At 42.6% G+C, this 19,553-nt stretch overlaps 1 protein-coding gene across 1 annotated transcript; it reads left to right on the top strand.

The window, feature by feature from the left end:
• Nucleotides 1-1,885: 1,885 nt before the first annotated feature.
• csrnp1b (cysteine-serine-rich nuclear protein 1b) lies at nt 1,886-18,197 on the top strand. The gene is made up of 5 exons (XM_066716744.1): nt 1,886-2,119; nt 10,236-10,447; nt 13,202-13,461; nt 14,005-14,301; nt 14,586-18,197. The coding sequence occupies exons 2-5, from the start codon at nt 10,264-10,266 to the stop codon at nt 15,615-15,617; spliced, it is 1,773 nt and encodes a 590-aa protein (XP_066572841.1). The 5' UTR covers nt 1,886-2,119; nt 10,236-10,263; the 3' UTR covers nt 15,618-18,197.
• The last annotated feature ends 1,356 nt before the right edge of the window (nt 18,198-19,553 follow it).

The following is a 19,553-nucleotide window of genomic DNA, read 5'->3' as shown; positions in this document are numbered from 1 at the left end:
GTGTTTAAGTCCTGCATTGCGTAACTCCGAGCCTGCTGACCCCTCGATTCTCACACACAGCCGAGCTGTTGTGCTGCTGCAGAAACACAACTTATCCATCATAAGCAGGAATGAACCGGGGAGCACAAAGAGTGTCTTGTAATGAATGTTGTGGTGCTGGATTGTTGTCAAGAAAATGTATCTAAGAGCAGCACAGCAACCTTAAAAGAATAGCCTTCTGTTGCGGGTCTGTAATCAAATATGAGACGTTCTTTAACTGATGCCACATTGGGAGTCAGCTATGGGGAAACGTGCATCACACAGTGCACGATGCACCTCTGCTCTTGATGTTGTTGGATGCGTTACAACGGCTTTATTGTGGAACTATGATTTTTATGTTTATTGTTTTAGTCTTTTGCAACTCGTACATGTTCGGAAAGTCGTGCTCGACGTGCGTTGGGGTGTTGGCCAGTGCTACCACAGATGGGCAGATCCTGTGAAATGCAGATGCCTCGTCTGAAATGAATCTTGCTGCACAAGCAGTAATTAACCATTCAGCAAAAAATATCTAGTGAAGTTGACTTTCACCTCTGACCTACAAGGCATATGTTCTTGATGTTTTTTAAAGGCCATATGTCCTGAGGTTTTTTGTCAGCAGGGTATCGATCTGCACAACGTTTCAGTGTTTTTCCTTCACTTCAAATTCCCAATACATTATGTTTGTATTTTAATTATGTTTGCTTTTCTTTATCAGTTGGAAGTGATCTGGATTCTGCAAGACTGTGAACTGTAAAGCTATGGCAGTTCAAAATGCACGAGTTGTGTGGCAGGGTGTGTGCTGGAGACGTGCAGCTGACTCACGTCTTTCAAGCGGCAGCGTTAATCAGAGCCCTACACCCCGACCCGACGGTGCTATTAGTCTGTCAACAGTGCAGAGAGGAAGGATGTTGAACCTGTGGTGGGTGGGAGATGAGGCGTGGGGGCGACGGGCTGGCTGAACATTGTCCCCTGTCCAAGTTTCACAGGAAAGCCAGAGAGAATGGCTGTGTGTTTAGTTTATATTTGAACAAGCAGAGGGTAGAGGCCTCTAACAACAGCCAATAGATCCATCTGTGTTCAATGCAGCCTGTCTCTAGGGAGGACCACTTTACAACACTTTAAATAAAGTCACGTGACTCCAAGATTTTAATAAAAGTACAGTTGACATGTTATATTCAAAGAAGGACCAAATGAAAAAGAAGTTTCAAATGTAAATTATGCAATGCTCACATAACTAAACTGAAAGCAGTTGCCTTTTTTTCAAATCAGAGACTTTAATAATAATAATAATAATAATAATAATAATAATAATAATAATAATAATACTATACAAGCAAAATAGTATAACTCACTCAAAAGAGAAATCTGCATTGGCCACATAGAAATAATTGTACAAAACCAATTATAAAACTAGCTATTGGTGTGAAACTGATCAAGTCATTTGATTTGCACACAAATGTCTATGAGGCGACGCAGAGCACAATACATCTGCTTATATGAAGACGCAGAACTGGGAGATTCAGTCTTAATCCTGGTTAACACACAACACACTAAGAAAAAGAAAGAAAAAAAAAAACTGTGATCACCCAGTTACAATTGCAAAACACACTTCATATTACAAACTTGCACCCCGGCAATGTTCATGCAACAGCAACAGAACAACAGCCACTGTAACTGGACACTGCAGGGAGTTTATTTCGCCTTTCGCGCTCCTCGCCCTTTACTTTCATTTCACCCTGGCACTGCGCGATCCCGGCTCCGTGTACATGTCCCCAGGGCCAGGCGGGCAGGCGGGCAGGCGGGCAGGCGGGCCGCTCATTGGCTGCGCAGACGTGAGACAGCCAGTGCTGGGAAGGCAGGAAGCCGTGTAGGCAGCGGCGGCAGCCCGGCTCTCCTCTCTCTGTCACCGCCTGCGTCAGACGCCCGGGAGGGACTTTTCCAGTGACGAGCGGCCGCGCTGCCGAGGAGGAGGAGGACCGCAGCCAGACGAGCAGCAGTCTAGACTATGCACGGATGAGCGCGGACGGGTGGGATACATACACTCATTTCTCTTGCGGATTTCCACCTTTTACCCCATGGTGGACGGATAGGCGAGCTCTTGGTGAGTAACTGGGTTGCTCGGGGGCATTTTCTGGACGTGGACTGGTGTGTGAGGAGCTGGGCAGCCTGGGCAGCAGCCACATAGTTTGAATGCTACCTCTCGTATGTAACCGGGACACAAAAAGCAGGGGTGGTCATTCTGTGGGACTGGGAAGTTGGGATTGTCTTGGGCTGCTGAGGCACCGACCTCTGCTGTACTTTCTGGAAAGGGGGCGAAAGTGGAGTTGTTTTAAAGCCCTGTCGGAAAGGCACTGTGTAGACTGTGGTCCGGGTTTATTCATGCACTCCGTCTGCTTTCCACACACACACCGGGGCAGCTTTTGTGTTTTAAACTCGTGCATTCAAATGCATTGCATGATAGGACTTATTAGACAAAAGCAAATGTAACTTACTATTGTTACAAGTGTGGGTTTGACTGAAGGGCGCTGCGGAAAAGGTGAGGGATTTAAACCCGTTTGTTCAGAGCTGCATGCCTCCAGGTAGCGAAGATTAGGACATATTTCCACTGTGATTAATTAATTAATTAATTAGCCGGGAGTGCTCTTGCAGACTTGCACAGCCGCGCATATCGGATTGCCTGGCTCTTCGTGTGCGATCATATGTTGGGTGACCAAGTCGGGACTTTTGATTCATGCTGTCGTGGTTGTAATGCTGTGTCGTTGGGGAGACGGTGTACAGTAGCTCAGGCTGACCCCTGGTCCTCGGTTGAGGATACTTGCTTGTTACAAGAGCTGATCGGATCTGCGGTGTCTAAGACCAGAGACTGGGCAGTTAATTGCAATTAGCATTAATCACCCGGGGTCAGGAGGTCAGCGGTGGATGAGCAACGCGGCACGTTGCCCGTGTCGTGAGTCTCCTGCCTACGTCATTGATTCACACGCTAATCGATTTATCGGTTAACATCGGCCATTGATTATGACGTTTTCTGATATCGGCGTTTTAATTAGTTTTATTATTAATTATCATAATTAGATGTATACTACTCAAATAAAGCTAGCGTAGGTCAGTAGTGTAGGTCGTGACTAATGGCATTGGGATTGATGAAGTGGCATCTTAAGCAAATACGGGTTAATTATGTTAAACCACAAGCGCTTTGGTGTCTGAACCCTGTTGAAGCGGTGGGATCTAATGATCTGTCCGTCAAGTGTCCACCTCTGCGCCGGGCTGAGGACGGGGACCAGGCAGTGTGTCCCTGGAGTCAGTGGACCGGGACTGGGAGAGAGACGGTCTGTCTGCTCTGTGGGGACTCTGTGGAGACGCAACTTGTTTTCCTGTCTGCTCACATACCACCCTTGTCTAGAGGTCAGAAATGAAACTGTTGTGTGATTTCCTTTCTAATGGATGCGTCTGTGTTTCTCTCTCAGCCTGTAATTCCTGTAAATTATGCAAATAAGCACAGTTTCCGTGGTGTCAATTGGCTGGTTTCGTCACAATGTGGTTTTGGAGTTCCATGTGTGTTGTACGTCATTGCCTCTATTGCGTCTTATTTCGTTTATTTAATGATGATTTGACTACTTTCTCCCCCCATGTCTTTATGAGCAGAAATGTGTATGTCTGCACCTTTTTAAACATGCAAGCCTTTATGTAAACTAACCTTAAGGCTCAATGCATAAAGAACTGATAAGGAATATTGATTGATACACACACCAGAAGGGGTGCAATAGTTGAAGTTGAAGTCTTGGCAGTAATGCATGAAGTCGTTTGTTTCTTTGAAGTATTTTTAATTTGCCCGAGATGGCTATAAAAAGAGCAATACAAAAAAATGTAATTAGTTAAGCAGCCATTGTAATTAGCACTGGTGTCGTGTTATATTAGTGGTGCATGGAAGAAACATTTCATACAATCGCAATGTTACAGTGGAACGTTCCTACCACAGGATATTAGCCTTTTAATAAAGTGGGAATTTACTTCACATCTTGTCCAATTACTGGTGCATTTTTTGGTAACATTTCCTCTCCACTTTAAGGATTTTGTTATAATTAATGTCAATGGACTGTTTTGCAGTTTACCTCACCTGCATGTGTCCAAGTAAATAGCTCTGAATTATTTATTACGAGTGACAGAGAGAGGAATAAACTAAGCATACTATATCTTGTTTTTCTGCCAAAACCCCCCTTCTGTTTGCCCCTTTCTTTCATTTTAAAACCCCCTTTTCCTGCAGCCTTGTCTTATTGGTTTCCTGTTTCACTTCATTGTTCACAATCGTGATGCGGTTGTCTTCCGAGCGCACGGGTGAAACCTCATGAAAGAGTTGTCTGGAGCGATCTGTGTGTTGTGCTGCGTATTTCCTAGTCGTAGGAAAGTGCTCAGTTTTATTACGCCCTTATCAGTCAAGGCCTTCAGTGCTTAAAGCCCCGGGAAGGAGCGCCGTATCTCAGTGCTGCTTGGCACTCGTTAGTCTGTCGAAGGAGTGGTTTGCTTTTGTATTCCTGCAAGATCACTCCTTTGGAAAAGATGCAGCGCCGAGGATCCATCTGCTTTGTGGACAAGCCTGTCGGAGCGGAGTGGGAATGGTGACCCCGGTGCCCCAGACAGATTTCACCCAAGATACCCCCCCACCTCCCCTCTCTCTCTGACTGCCTGAAGACAGACTGGCCTGCTTTAGGAGATGACCGTGCAGATTTAAAAGCATCACAGTCCAATGCTTCACAAATAGAATTAGATTATTTATCTTAAGACAGAATAAAATAAAATGAGATTACTTTAACTGGAAGTTGCCATTAATCACTTTTAATGAGTCATTATGTTTTAAGGAATATAACTGGTCTCGGTCTTAATAGTCAATAATTCTTGTGTTTAAAGAATGTAATCGGCAGTACTTTCTGTACTTGTATTGTTACGGTTGTCTCAGGTCTGAACTGTGCTGTACTGTTCTTGGCAATGAGACTTTTTTTTGATAGGCACTTCAGGAACTTGTGTAGAATTATTATGGGAAACGCCTCCTCTTAATTTCTCACAGGAACCATGCAAGTGGGTAATCCCTGGTTTCCGTTTCAGGTAACTGTCTGTACTGCTGCATGTTTGTCATCTAAGAGAGCTTTCTTATCTGACAAGTAAAGAACAGCTAGATCTGTTCCTGAGCCAGGTTGTATGTGTATTTACTGCTAAATAGTACTGAAAGACACAAGGGAGTGTTGTGCTGTAATAGGGTGTGTGCAGTTTGTGTTGTGTGCAGACAAGAACATTTATCTTCACCTTTCTTAATTAAGACCTTACTGTTTTTGGATGTTCCTGCTTTATATGTGCAGAACACAACATTTTTTTTTTTGGCGACGTATCTGGAGTGGAGTCTGTTCCTGTGGGAATAGTAACAAAGTGCAGAGGAAGAAACGGAGAGGAGCACATCTGGGTTAAATATTTGTCATGTTATCCCCAGGACAGTGGGAGTTGTGGTGCCAGAGTGGAATTCCTGTGGGCTTGATCCGTCACATTATTTTTTTTTTTTAAAAGCCTTTCTTTCCCCTCTGGAATGAACAAGCGAACGGCTGCGGCCAAGGAACAGAATGTCTCCTTGGCGAGGTGTACTGTGCAAGGATTAGTTTATTGAGAGAAAAATAAATACATGGTAAAGTGTAGTACTTTCCATTGATGCACCACAAGGTGGAGTTGTTTGACACTTAGTTTTGTGCAGTTTATATTCTATTTTTATTTATCAGACCCAGCTTACATGAATAATAATATTCAACACTACGCAACTCCCTAAAATAATAACTCTCCCTCCCTCTCTCTGTATATTATTAAAGCACAGTAAGAAGCAGAACGGTGAAACAAGTGTTTAATGTACATAGTTTGAAAGATAGCACTCCCATGCTCCTCCACACTGTTTGCCATGCAAATCTGCCCCAGCAATTCATGCTCGTTTGCATGACGTGAACACTCTCCGGGTTATCGACAGGAGTTGCCAGGTGAACGATTCAAAGGACAGTCATCTACATGCACTAGGCCTGCCCTTTATGCCTCTAGACTGCCATTAAAGGAGATAAGAGCGGTTTGGACAAGATGGCTGTTTGAAGAGTTTCTCTCCCTTTAGCAGAAATTCCTCAATGGCAGGTGGTCTAATCAATATTGCACCAAGGATTGATCCAGGATCGGGTTTCTTGCAGCTGTAAGCAGAAGGTGAGGCTGGTCTTAGTGCCTCCCCAGAGCAAGCAGAACATACTTTTTAGTTTTTTGTTTGGTGGAGTAATATTACGCTTGTATCATTAAGGTTTGTGGTATCTCAGCTAACAGGGATTTGGCCTGGAATGCTAAGATTATTTTGCATGACACATTGTTTTTACTACAATTTGAATTTGGTGCTTTATTAGTTACAATGTATCTATAATCTTTCATTAATTGGTATAGCTCCAATTAATACACGTTTCCCTGTTTCAGAGCATTGAAACTAAATATGAATTGTTTTCTTTAAATAGCAAATACTCGGGGAAAGATCTTTTAAGTCCAGTCTGCTTTCACATCCTCCCTTCAGGAATTCTGATTTCACTGCTGTCAATAGAAATGGCTCTCTACAGGATATAGTCGAGTCAAGTAATCCAGATCCTTTGAAAAGACCCCCCTCGGAGGCGCCCATTAACGGAGGCATTGTTGTGACATCTCAACAAGTCATTTGGCTCGCCATGTGAAATATTTAGCTGGAATGATTGTAGGGAAATTACGAGGCCCTTCTCAATTATTTCCATTGTCTTCGATTTTTATGGATTGGAAGAAGTGCATTTTCGTACCAGACATTTTGCATGCCAATTGTGGCTGACCTGCTTTTGGTAGCTTGCCTCATGACGGCGATCCTTAAATAGTTGTGCATTACTCCAGTCTGCTTGTTTGGCCTGATAACATTTAAGGAAGGTACTGCTTTAGTGTTGCATGTTGAGTGGCAGTGATCTGCAGACTTTTTTTTTTTTAAACAATGTTCTATCACCACAGCTGAATATATAATATATAGTACTTCTTTAGACACGTTCAGGATACACTTTTACTTTGGTGCTTATCCGTTCTTTATAATTTTTGTGCACTGGCAGTAGCTCGCTGTGAGTGTTTATATGCATGACTGGGAACAGGCCTCTTATGTTTATATGAGAGCATCTTAGCAATGCAGCAAAATGTCACCAGACTTTTTCTTGGTAAAACATAATGGAGAGGGGGGAGGGGTCTTAAAAGCATAATTTGACTTGATGAACTTCCTTGTAAAGGCTGTTTTAGATTCATAGATGGATCAGAATTGCTTTGGGGTAATGCATGCACATGGAAAAGCATCAGAGAAGCTTGGGCAAATCCATACAAAACATGAATTCTGTATCAGACGAGCTCCGTATTTCCTGTTCCTCCAGTAACATAATTAGCAAAGAATAACATCAAGAGTGTTTAGTACAGTTAAGTTTGATCTTATACAGACCATATTTCTGATCACAACTTTTTGGAAGCTGTTTTTCTTTAATGTAAAACACTTGTACTGGCTAAGGGCGTAGGCTAAGAAATAAATAACTGCATTAAAACTGATGCTGCAATCTCTGAGCCAAAACCTCTGATCTGCAAAACTGCATATTAATGTCGGTGGATTGCCGAAGCCATAAGGGTAAACAAAGCGATTTCATAACTTGCACTGATAAGATTTAACTGGCATGTGGTTTCCCGGTTGGACGGCGGTCGCGGCTCTGTGCTCCTGAGGGCTGTTCAGGGACGGCTTCTGTATCTTGAAAGTGGAATTCTGCTCGAGTAACAGCAGGGCCAGATTATCTGTTGTGCACTTTGTACTCGCTCGGCATTTTCCTCAGGTACAGGGCCGCACGCTCGGGACGCGGTGTGCCAGGAGGTGGGGGTGGAGGAACAAACGGAGCGTCTTGTTAAAAATATTCTAAGAATCGACGTCGGTTTAGTGTCGAGTGGGGGGGGGTGTGTGCATACCTATTTGATCCCTTCAGGTTCTTCCAGTTTGACAACTTGACATATTTCATGTTGTGCTTTCATCGTATTACCTGGGAATTTTGCAGGGTTGGAAATACATTTTTCCTTTCATCTAATTGCCCTCTTGGTTTTTTCTCAAAGTGTGCTAAAGATCGAAGCAATGGGCTTCGCAGCGGCAAAGGTTTTGAAAGAGGATTCGATCTGGTTGTATTCAGATGAGACATTCCTTTCTGGTTTTACGTAATTAATTTATTAATGAACAGCACAGAGATATTTGAAGCACTCCAAGTCCACACCACAAATGTCCTTTTGATTGCACAAACTCTGAGGTTCATTATTTTCAATTAAGCCTTCCTTTTGTACTAGATGTCAATTGCATATCTTTTCAGCAGAGTAAGTTTCTCAGTTGGCATCTTGGCTCGTGATGACCTCATTCACCCGCTGGAGTTCGTGTTTGGCTGAAGACTGTACATCAGCTTTAGGCCACAATGCCCGCGGGTGGAACCTTCAGGCCTCATGTTTTCCTCAAGTGGTCAGTCACATCGGCTGAGTCACGGCGCATGACTCGGCTGGTCCTGCATCAGCACCGATGTGAAAAGGTCGTGATCCGCCCACCCTCATGAGCAGCAACACCTACTTCTCGAAACCCAGCTGGACAGAAGTTGTTGTATATGTTAAATGTCATTTCGGTGATATTTGACACATGCTTACACTCGCCTTGAGCTTCTGGCAGTCCGTGCCAGGTGCCCTTACTACAGGGTCGCACAGAGGTCAGCAGGAAGTCTGATTCTGCTTAATGCCCGGTTGTAGCCTGAGCGGTAAACTTGGGAAATGTACTCCTAATTGACAGCCCTTCCTCCTGACTGCTGTTGAAGTTGATGTGTGTGCATTTGATGCTTCATTTAATAACAGGCTAAGACCATCTCCCCCTCTGGAGTCCCTCCTGTAATTGACGCCAGCAGTCTGCTCCTCGGCGGAAGCTGTCGTATTGGCTTCTTTGTTAATTAATGAGCGTGATCGGTTAGAGCTAATTATGGGACTGGTAAACTGGCTAACCCTATCGGTTCCAGAGAGCCGGCTGTGGTTAAGTATCGTGATGAAGGGGATTGTTTGCTTAAAATAGATTTTAGCTATAGATCATGTCGTTGTTTTTAGTAATTTGCCAAATTATGAAAATTGATTACTGTTCATGGGAGAAAAGATTCATCATAAATAAACCGCAATGCTTTCATTCTATTATTATTCAGACTAGTTCCAAGTTCATATCTAGCTTTAATTGAAATTTCATCTGATGATAATGTTGGATTATTTTGCTGACAACTACCTGTTTGGCCCTGGGAGTGAAATTCAAAAGGCGTCCATCATCGTGACTGACAGGTTTAATCCACACAAGCAGCACAGACTGGGGGGGACCCTGACTGAGAGAGTTATAAAATGGCTTTAGCATCTTTGGAAGGGCTGGAGATAAATGTTTCTTCTGTATGTGATAGCAGTTCTTTCAAATCCCCCAGCTCTTCCACTCCCAATCACAAAAGTAAGGCACTTAAATCGGTTTGACTGACATCTGACTAGTATGTAAATGAGCCTCCGTTAAGTCGGCGTTTCCTTGACTTTTGTGGTTCTTCTTTCTTCCCTTTTTGAAGTGATTAGCTGTTCCTACATTGAACAAACAAACATTTCTCGGAAGTTAAGGTACTGTTGAGCACTACTCACGGAGGGAGCTGGGTCTAGCTTTGGGACAGGCTTTGAAATCGCGGCTTTCGGTTTTGGTGTGTTTTGCGAACCTCGTGGATCTGCCAAAGTGTTCACGGGGAGCATGTGAAAGCAGGCCACTAAATGTGTCTAATTGGAGCTGGTTTGCTTAGCAGCCTGGTTTAGTGGTGCCTATTGTCTACAGATCAATCTATTTGCACAGCTAATTAGATGTATTAAAAGGTACATTGTTCCACGAAATGTCAGGCCTTGCTTGGGTAGCTCTTTGCAGTTTCCTAGTCATCTTGAAGTGTTTGCTTAAAGCATTGGCTTTTTGATTAAATGTAGTTTTTTGTGTGTGAAATGTACATTTTTTTATTTTAGTATTGATGTGAAAGAACTCCCCATTGACTAATTAAACTACACCGGTTGGATGTAGGTTTGCTTATGAGCCACTTGAGGGAAACTATTTTATGTTTGTAATACATTATTAAAACCAACTCCCCCCCCGTGTGTTGTTCTTCCAGCAGATTGTCCACACACAACAGCTGAGCCATGAGTGGGACCCTCAAAAGAAAGTTCAACGAGGTTGAAGAAGACCAATGTTACTCCTCCTCTTCCCCGTCCTCCCTCTCCTCTTCGACCTCATCGGGGTGGGATTCGGATGGGGAGAGCTGCTACTCTGACACCCTGGACTCCAGGCCTAGCAATCCCAACTCTCCAGCGGCCAATTTTCCAAGTGAGTATCTATTATAACTGTTAATACATACACATATTGAGCTGAAATGTTTAAGGATAGCATTTTAAAAGGAATGAAAACTTTTGTTGGAGAAGGAGGGAGCGAGAGATAGAAGTGTCAATGCACAGAATCCTGCATGGGTCTCGCCAGTGGTACACAGTAGAAAAGGTTGCAGGGATAAAGGAGGGAGTGCAAACATTTGTAAGCGGGGGTTTTTAAGATCCTGGGGCTGGACTCCAGTTAGTGAGGCTGGCTGGTGACGTGCGTGGCGCTCTGGCAGAGAGAACACACTGTGCTCTGTCTGGCAGCTCGGCACAATCCCAATACAGGTGCTGCTGTAGAGGGAGAAGGCGAAAGCTTTTTACTGAGGCAGGCCTTCCACTTGGCACAATAAGTGGTTCCTGCCTACTGGAGGAATAACTGCCCCCCACCCCCCAAACAAACACTATCTACACTTTCAAAGCTTCTAAATTATAATTGAAATAAAGAACTTTTATCCTTGACCAAGCTGTAAAGACTCAGGCCAGCTTCTGATCTATTTTGAGTGCAAGCGAAGATGTAGTGTTTTTATTTTTGTTGTGGGTATCAAATTTGAGGAACAATCTATGAAGACTTCAGAGAAGGCAGTTAGTCAGGTCTTTGACAGGAAAAGCACGGCCTCTTGGTCATGCTTTAAAGAAACATCTTGTGGTCAAAGTCTGCTGTGGTTCTCTGAATAAGTCTCAATGTTTGCACAACCTGCAAAAGGAAGGTTTTTTTTTCCTCTCTCTCCTTCTCCACCCCCTTTTATTCAAATGCTGAATGCACAGGCAACAGAAAAGGACACGGAGAATTGTGTAATGTGTTACTTTTGTCAAGGAAGACGGGTGCAGAACTAGCAGCACTTGCAGATAAGAGGCTGTAGTGTCTGTCTGTGCTCCCCCATTGTAGTCGTGACATAATTCAGGTGCGTCTCTCATGTGTCGAAGAGAAATTACTTGGAAGCACGCAGAGATCACTTTGTTTCTGCTCACGCGAATGAGAACGAGACCCGCAGCTTTCAGTTGTGGCCCGTGTGCGAGACCCAACCCAGACGGCCACCTCCCCTCCTCAAATCCTTGTCAGGCCGCTAAACATACAACAGCTGTTTATGATTTTTTTACATTTTGTGCATACAAGATAAGCATCAGTGAGCGGCCAGCTTCAAGGGGAGAATGTATGATTCTCTGAGGTTTTCGGGGGGCGGGTGGAATATCCTATACATCCTTCCTGCAAGGAAGAGTGGGAGTCTACACTTAATACTAATAAAGAAATATTGTTTGGCTTGGACTCACACGGAGCGGAGAGCTGCATTTGATTTTTGGCTTATTTTCCTTATGTAGGTTTTCATATGAGCTTTGTGGTACCCCTTTTCTGTTTTGCATTATTTTTTTATTTTGTAGTTTAACTCATAGATCACTTCTTGTCCACTAAGCTACCCTGGGCCATTCAGCAGCTTTGGGGTTCAAGGTTTATTGAGGTTTACTGCAGTAATTGCACCCCTCTGGCATATTGAGTGGGCCCAGTCCCAGCCTTTTTTTTTTTTTTTTCTGATCTATTTGTTAGCTTTTCCTTTTATCAAGAACTCATACTTCATCTGTGTAATTATGATATTATTAGCTTTTTTCCTGTAACCAAAGAAGGCCGTTTCCCATTTGAGCTTTAAATTACTGGTTAGATCTAATTATTTGGCATGAAAATGGTCAGATATATATATATAATGTGAGTGAGGAATGATGACTGGACCAACTAAGACGCTAATGCATCTGAACGAATTCCTGCCTGTTCAGAAGAGGCTGTGTTTTAAACCCTTACAGTTAGGGGCGGATGAAGTCACTAATATGGTTAAGGTTGAAAGCCATACCTTTTTAGTGTTTTGTTGGTGGTTGTGTGCTTTTGGAGTTACTTTTATCTGATTGTTGCCCATCCGATAGGCACCTGGCAGGAGACTATGGGTGTGGGTAATTGTGTAAATTAATGAAAACGAAGGTGTGTGTGCGCAAACTGTACTATGATTGTGTATAGTAGTATGCAGTATATTAAAATTGTGATACTGAAATCTGTATTGGTATCCAGAAATTCAAAGTTTCTCTAAGGAAATATGGGCATTCATATGCAATAAAACACTCTTGTACAGATACTAGACTACTATGTAACGAGTTCAGAGTTTCAAAGTTTAGTTTGAACAGAATGCTCCACCTAGTGGTGAAGTGGATGATGTCATCGCAGCAGCTGTTTGGCTCCAGGGCTGGCTGTGTTTACAGACTTTTATCTGGAAACATGAGTGTTGCTGAGCTGTTTCAGTCTCCTTCCACTAAAATCCTCCAATTACCTCTGGCATGCTGCCCAGTCGCGCATTCCTCAATTCAATAGTCATAATACAGCTCATTGGGTAGCTTTTTTTCCCCTTGTTCTTTTTAAAGTAAAGTTTGATTTACACAAAAAATGCATCTGGTAACATTTAATTTTTTTTTTTTTTCTTCCTCTCTCTCTCTCTCTCTCTCCAAAAAATACAAAGTGGCCATCCAGGAAACTATGCAGATTTGTGTTTCGAATCCCGCTGAATGTAATCAATATCTGTAAGGAAAATGAACTAACCTTTTTGTAGCCTTTATTTTCTCCGGTGATTTTCCAATTCTCCCTTGAAAAAGGCAGTAGTTACACGCGAAGGAATTCAAGAAAAGCTTTTTTGAGAAGGGTCAATTATATTTTCCATTTCTCTCCTCTCCTCCGCAGTCACGTCCATCCTGAAGAGGACCAAGCGGGAGCACAAGGGCACCGTGCATTTCGACCACGTCACAGTGTTCTTCTTCCCGCGCTGCCAGGGCTTCACCAGCGTGCCGAGCCGAGGCGGATGCACCCTGGGCATGGTGAAGCAGCACAGCCTGTGCCGGCAGTACACACTGGCCGAGTTCGCCCTGGAGCAGCAGCACCTCAGACGGGAGAAACTCAAATACCGTCTCAAGGAGGAGAAACTGGAAGCCCTGAAACTAAAGGTCGGTTTACATCCTGTCATTTCCACTTTGTTTTGTGGGGAAGGGAAGGGTGCACCTGCAACCAACTAGCTAGTCTGTTTTGTTTTTTCCCCTACTGTTAGTGCTGCAGCACATCCTCAAAACTGATGCTTATCCACTTACACAAGCCTGGCAGCTGCCGATTTGAATGGCGTGCAAATTCGGCCCTTGTTAGCAGCTCTGTTTGAATGTGCGAGACGAGCAGATTCCACAAACTGGCCAACTGTCAGCTCGGCTCTTCCTTAAATTTGAGACCTCGATGCCGCACGTATGTGTAGAGATTCGAACTGCAGCTCTGGTTAAGTTTGGCCTGCGTTCCTGAAACACAAAAACAGCAGCTCTGGCAGCTGAAGTAAACGAAGATTAAACTAAATCTGAAGGTTCATTCATTGTTGGTTGAGCAGCAGAAAGCTCATTCAATTCATATTGTAATTCCAGTTTAGTAGCTTTTCATTTGCCTTTATTTTGTTGGGCCCCTGAAGGTATTACAATGGTCTAAATTTCTGTACACGATCGTTTCCACAGCTCACCAAGAACGGCACCAGGGAGTCAGAAGAAGCCGATCAGCTCACGGTAGACGACATATCCGAGGACGACATTGATATCAGCGGGGTGGACCTGGAGGACGGCTTCTTCCTGCACCCGTACCCCTCGAAGAGGAGGCACTCACTGCTCAAGACCGCCGGCGTGAAGAAGATCGACAAGGAGGAGAAGCGTGAGCTGCACTCGATCCGCCTCTCCAGGGAGGACTGTGGCTGCGACTGCCAGGGCTTCTGCGAGCCTGAGACCTGCGGCTGCAGCCTGGCCGGCATCAAGTGTCAGGTACGTGATGGAGAAGGAGGAAAATGGTGGCTGTGTTTTAATAACTTTAATAACATTGCAAAGAGTGTGATATCTTTAGGAAAATACCTCAGATATTAACGGTTCTTCTACTAGATGGAGATTTGTCCCGACCGGCCCCACAGTTTGTGATGGATTTGCTTCTATTAATCTTGTGTAGATCTTAGAAAGGTTCAACTCTGACTCCTCATACGTGACAAGTTCTTCCAGGTTTGGTTAAGTTTCACTTGGCTCATGTCTCGACTGGTTTCCTTCCTCCTCCACAGATGGACCACTCTTCCTTCCCCTGTGGCTGTACCAAAGACGGTTGCGGCAACACGGAGGGCCGGATTGAGTTCAACTCCAGCCGCGTCCAGACGCACTACATCCACACCATCATGAAACTGGAGCTGGAGAAGAGGCTGGAGGAGAGTCCCGACACTGGGGACCAGGTGGGCCGGCTTCTGCCCCAGCCAGAAGAGAACCGCTTCGGCTTCCCCCGGGAGGAAGACCGGACTGTCCCTGCCAGTCCCACGTTCCACTTCAACACCGAGCTCGATCCGGTCGGGGAGAACAGCTGCAGCAGCGACATGACCGACTCGTCAAGCTTCTCCTGTCAGAGCGAGGACTCGGAGGGTCCCTGTGGTGGGAACAGCCCTCAGTCCGACAAGCCTCAGTCCGACGTGGACGACAACGGCCTGGCGAGGATCCTCAGCTTCAACGACTCTGATAACGAAGACTGTTGCAGCAGCAGCAGCGACTTCAGCTGCAGCCAACAGCAGCCGGTCGGCTTCGGGTACTTCAGCGCCACGGACTTCTTCAACGACAACATGGCGGACGAGGCACCGCCCCGGGTGAGCGCCGACGACCAGAACCGCAACCACGTCGACAATCGCCGATCAAGCATCTCGGACTTGTTGGACGAGAACGCCAACCAGGACACGACGTTGTTCCAGAACAGTAACTCGATCCCGCCTTTCCCCAACACCCCGTCCCCATCGGTCGATCACTCCTCGAAGAGCTACATGGACCTCAGCCTGTCCTCGGACTCGGACTTGGAGTTCTTCGATGGGTTCCCGGGCTACAGTCCCAGCCCGCTGTATAACTCGTTGAAAGAGTACGAGAATCTGGACAATTTCTATCAGTTTCAGCTGCCCAGTTACCCCAGCTTCCCCCAGGCCAGTGACCCCGGTACCTGCTTTTTGGAGTCGCTCATCGGCTTGTCCGAATCCGTCCCGGAACCCCCCGCCACTTTCACGGACAATCAGCTCCTGGAGGAAGCCATTAAGTCATCCATGATGGAGTCTGTGAAGGTCTGAATAACGGAAATCTGTGCAAAATGGACAATATAAATCTGTAATTGAGTGAGGACTGTATATATATTTTTAAACAACCAGTTTTAGAGCAAAATGTTTGATTTTAAGGAAAGCTGTGATTTTTTTTTTTTAATGCGATTTCTTGTTGGCCTACTAAATGTTAGTAAATCAAATCCACTGTCATTGCAGTACAACATGGCAGCTAACATTGTGAAAAGCTGGAGAAGTCAATGGGTCAATTCATAGATCTGTCCTTAAATTTCTCTGTAACGTTAGCTTCTGATACCTTTTTGTAAGAAGCTCAGGAATACATTTTCCTCAGACGCGGAGCTGCCACATTTTTTGTAATTTATTTTATTTAAACTAAAAAAAATATGGGTCATCTTTAAATATCATTCAAAGTGTGCCTCAGGGACTTAGAACTCTTCAGCGAAGTGTGTTGTGACCATAGCTGTGATTCAATCTGAGTGTTTTCATATTTAGCCCTAAAAAGCACGCCATGTTCCACAGGCCCATTGTCATTTGACTGCAGTGATTCTAGAACAGTGTGATCGTTCCGACTGGAAGACACTTGAAATGTATCGAACACCAGTATTCCACCCAATTTCCCATTATGGGGCACACGGTACTTCGGTGGTGTGTGTGTGGCAAGAGACCCCGGGCAGCAACGTCAGCTGTGAAATCTCAACCCGATGAACTGCTGCAGAAATAAGTATTTTGTGGTCATCGTTTCTCTCTCTGCCCCTTTAGAGCCGTCTGTCTGGCGATGTTGTTGTGGTTTCAGAACAACAGTACAAAGTGTTTACGTAGTACGCCATGCTGAGCATTTATTATTTATTACGAGCTACCAATTAATTTCTTCTGAAGCTTAACTTGAGATACAAAACTAATATAACTCTGTAATACCTAAAAAAAAGTATTACATGTACTTTTAATTTATTTTGTGCATCTGTATTTATTTTATGAACACCGAACTTAAGAAAGAGGAGAAGGAAAAAAACATGTTTCAAGTAGCACTGTGGTTGTGTAATGTGGACCTGAAAGAGTCATCTATTCGACATGTTTACCAACTAAAACAAATATACAAGCATTTAGTTTTTTGCAGTTCAGTTGGCTTTTTGGACAGGAAACCCTCTTGGATGTTCTGGGAATCCACGGAGGATAGATGTCCGTAGTTTTGTGCAGATCCAGAGAAGATTCATAGAGCAAATTATAGTTTCCTCTTTAAAACAAACCAACAAATGCATTTCAGCTTAAATTATCTTCCTAATTTCATTTTTTTTTTTATTTATTAAATCAAATGAGAGATTTGGTCATTCAGGTGACGGTGACCAAAGGATGTGCCTGTTATGCAGAGGAACCAATTTCAAACAGTCCCTGAAATGCACGGACGGCCTTATTCAGATGTAGGACTGTGAACTGTGTACTAATATCCTAGTGATCTACCTTCTAATCGTGATAAAACATGGGTCTATCGCATCGCTGCGTAAAATGTGTATATCAAAAATAATTATTCTAATTTTTTGTAACTAAATTGTTTATTTAAAAATAAATTTAAAAATTCTAATGTGTATCGGGGACAAATTATTTTAGAAGGATCAGATACTTGTATAAAACCTTTTCCAATTTTGAAGCATTTGTAATATAAAGAGAACTATAAATATAAATATATGCCTATAGTGTTGAAGCATTAATCGGAATTTGAAGTCTTTATGATGGCAAAAGGGATTCGCTTATTTGTAAACCCGTCTTGCTGTTCAAAACTACACCAACCTATCCGCATATGTGTACTTTAAAATATGTTTGGTTGAAATAGAGTTCAGTCGCAAAGTTACTGAAAATAATTAATTTTGAATCCCTGGTAATGGTTGGGAAAACTATTTATAAACCCTTTTCACTTTTGTTACAGGAATGTTGCCTGTTTTTTAGGTATAAACTGCTGGTTTCACATTAATTCACTGGCCAAGACGCTGAGCCGATATCAGAGGGTGAACATGCATTAAATCTCCCCTGTGTTGAAACTTTTAGGGCACTACAGTCAACTACATATCCTATCAATACTAATCTGGTTTTACGACCGTTTTGTTTGTTACAGGCATTATGCATATGCAGGCCCTTATCTATTATATTTATTTCCACATTCCTCGGTTTCTCTGCATATAATTTATATAAAAAATACAAAATGAACCTTTGGAAATATGTGCGCTTTGCCTTTATATGCTTTCTTTATAATTTATTTAAGTTTTGTGCCAACAAGAAGGCAGTGTTTTGTAAATAAGTTGTCTTTTTCTTGTACAAATATTGCTTGTTATGAAGACATCAAATCTTGGGTATTTATTAATGTACTCCAATTATTGTATTATTGATCTGAGGCTTTGCTTCACAATGTTCTTACTTTTGCCTTTTCTGTTGTACAGATTTACTTTTCTCTTTTTTGCTTAAAAGGTACTGCAGAGCAAAGATTGCTGCTTCATATTTTTTACTTTTTCACTGTAAAGAAATCATTGTTTATAAAGCTGTTTTCATTTCATACAAGCAATATGACAATGTTTCCATCACTTCAAATAAATGTCCAAACTTTGATTGATTTTCCTGTTGTCATTTTTAAATTTTACGAGTGTGTTTCAACTACAAGGTTTCAATGCAGATAAAGTATTCACTGCTAATTTAGAAAGATGGATTTTGGTAAAATTCGCTGATTTATTATTGATCTCTCTACAGAGTTTATTGTAGCCTTGAGACCTGAAATCATTCTAGTTTATTGAAGTGAGATGAGATGTAAATGTTTACTGCCATGCCATAAAATTGTTATACAAAATACAAGTGGTTATAGGAAACCAATTTCCAAAACAGTTTTAATGTTTAGAACTTTTTGTATTTGATATTAAAATACATTTAAACCTGGGTATTTTTGACATACATGCTGCTAATCTAAATTGAATAATGTATTGTGCTTACACTAAATTAAAAGGATGCTTTTATCCATGGTGGAATTAAAAACATTTAATATATATGTAATGCTATCATTTAGGAAGCTGTTTTTTTTTTATTATTATTATTATTATTATTGACATAATTTGACATAACTGAGTACTTTCACTCTGGAGGATGATCTTTATCAGTTCATGCAGGTCTTGACTTGTGATATAGAAGAGATTTCAGTTTATTAACCATCTGCAAAGCTGCCAAAAATCAGCTCAAGGTATTCTGAGGTATTATGTTGAACATCAATGCAATCTATCATTATTATATTTTAGTCTTTAGGAGAAAAAAACTTTTGAAAATCCTTCAGAGTAAATGTTGAGATTTTAAGTTTTTCCCCCCGATTAGATTCTCATCCTGAGACGGATATCCTGCACTGTCAAGTGCCACTTTAAGACGAGTTCCTCATGAACACCATATGATGCTCAAAGTGCTGTGGAAACATCTCCAATCTCCTCCAGTTTAGTTTCTAAAAACAGGGCGGTGGTCAGTGGTTTTGATGCGTTGCAAACTATTTCCAAAGCAGCGGTCTGTTCCCATGGCAGTGTGTGTCATTGGTAAAGAATAAAAACAAGACATCTCCGAAAAAAGACCAAGAACAGGTTCTGGAATTTCAGATCTGTGTGTTTTTGGTTCATAGCCTCAAAAAAGACTGTGCCATGATGGTATATTTGACTGTTTAATAGTATAAATTGTGTAAAAACATTATGGAATTTATTGTAAGACTTGTTGGTTTTGGCATATTTTCTCACAACTCAAGAAAGGCCCCCTTATTTGCATCTGTGGTGACTGGAATTATAAGAAATAAACAAGGTCTGAATGATATTGTCCAATAATGACATCATAGCAATGTCACATTGTAAAAACATTAAACCAATTAAAAATTGAGTATTCTGTCATAATATACATTAAATATATATATAATCTATAATAAACACAAGGTCCCTCCATGTTCAC

The sequence above is a fragment of the Amia ocellicauda genome, chromosome 2, assembly GCF_036373705.1.
Source record: "Amia ocellicauda isolate fAmiCal2 chromosome 2, fAmiCal2.hap1, whole genome shotgun sequence".
NCBI lineage: Eukaryota > Metazoa > Chordata > Actinopteri > Amiiformes > Amiidae > Amia > Amia ocellicauda.
Note: the sequence above shows the minus strand (reverse complement) of the source record. Positions and strands in the feature narration are given on the sequence as shown.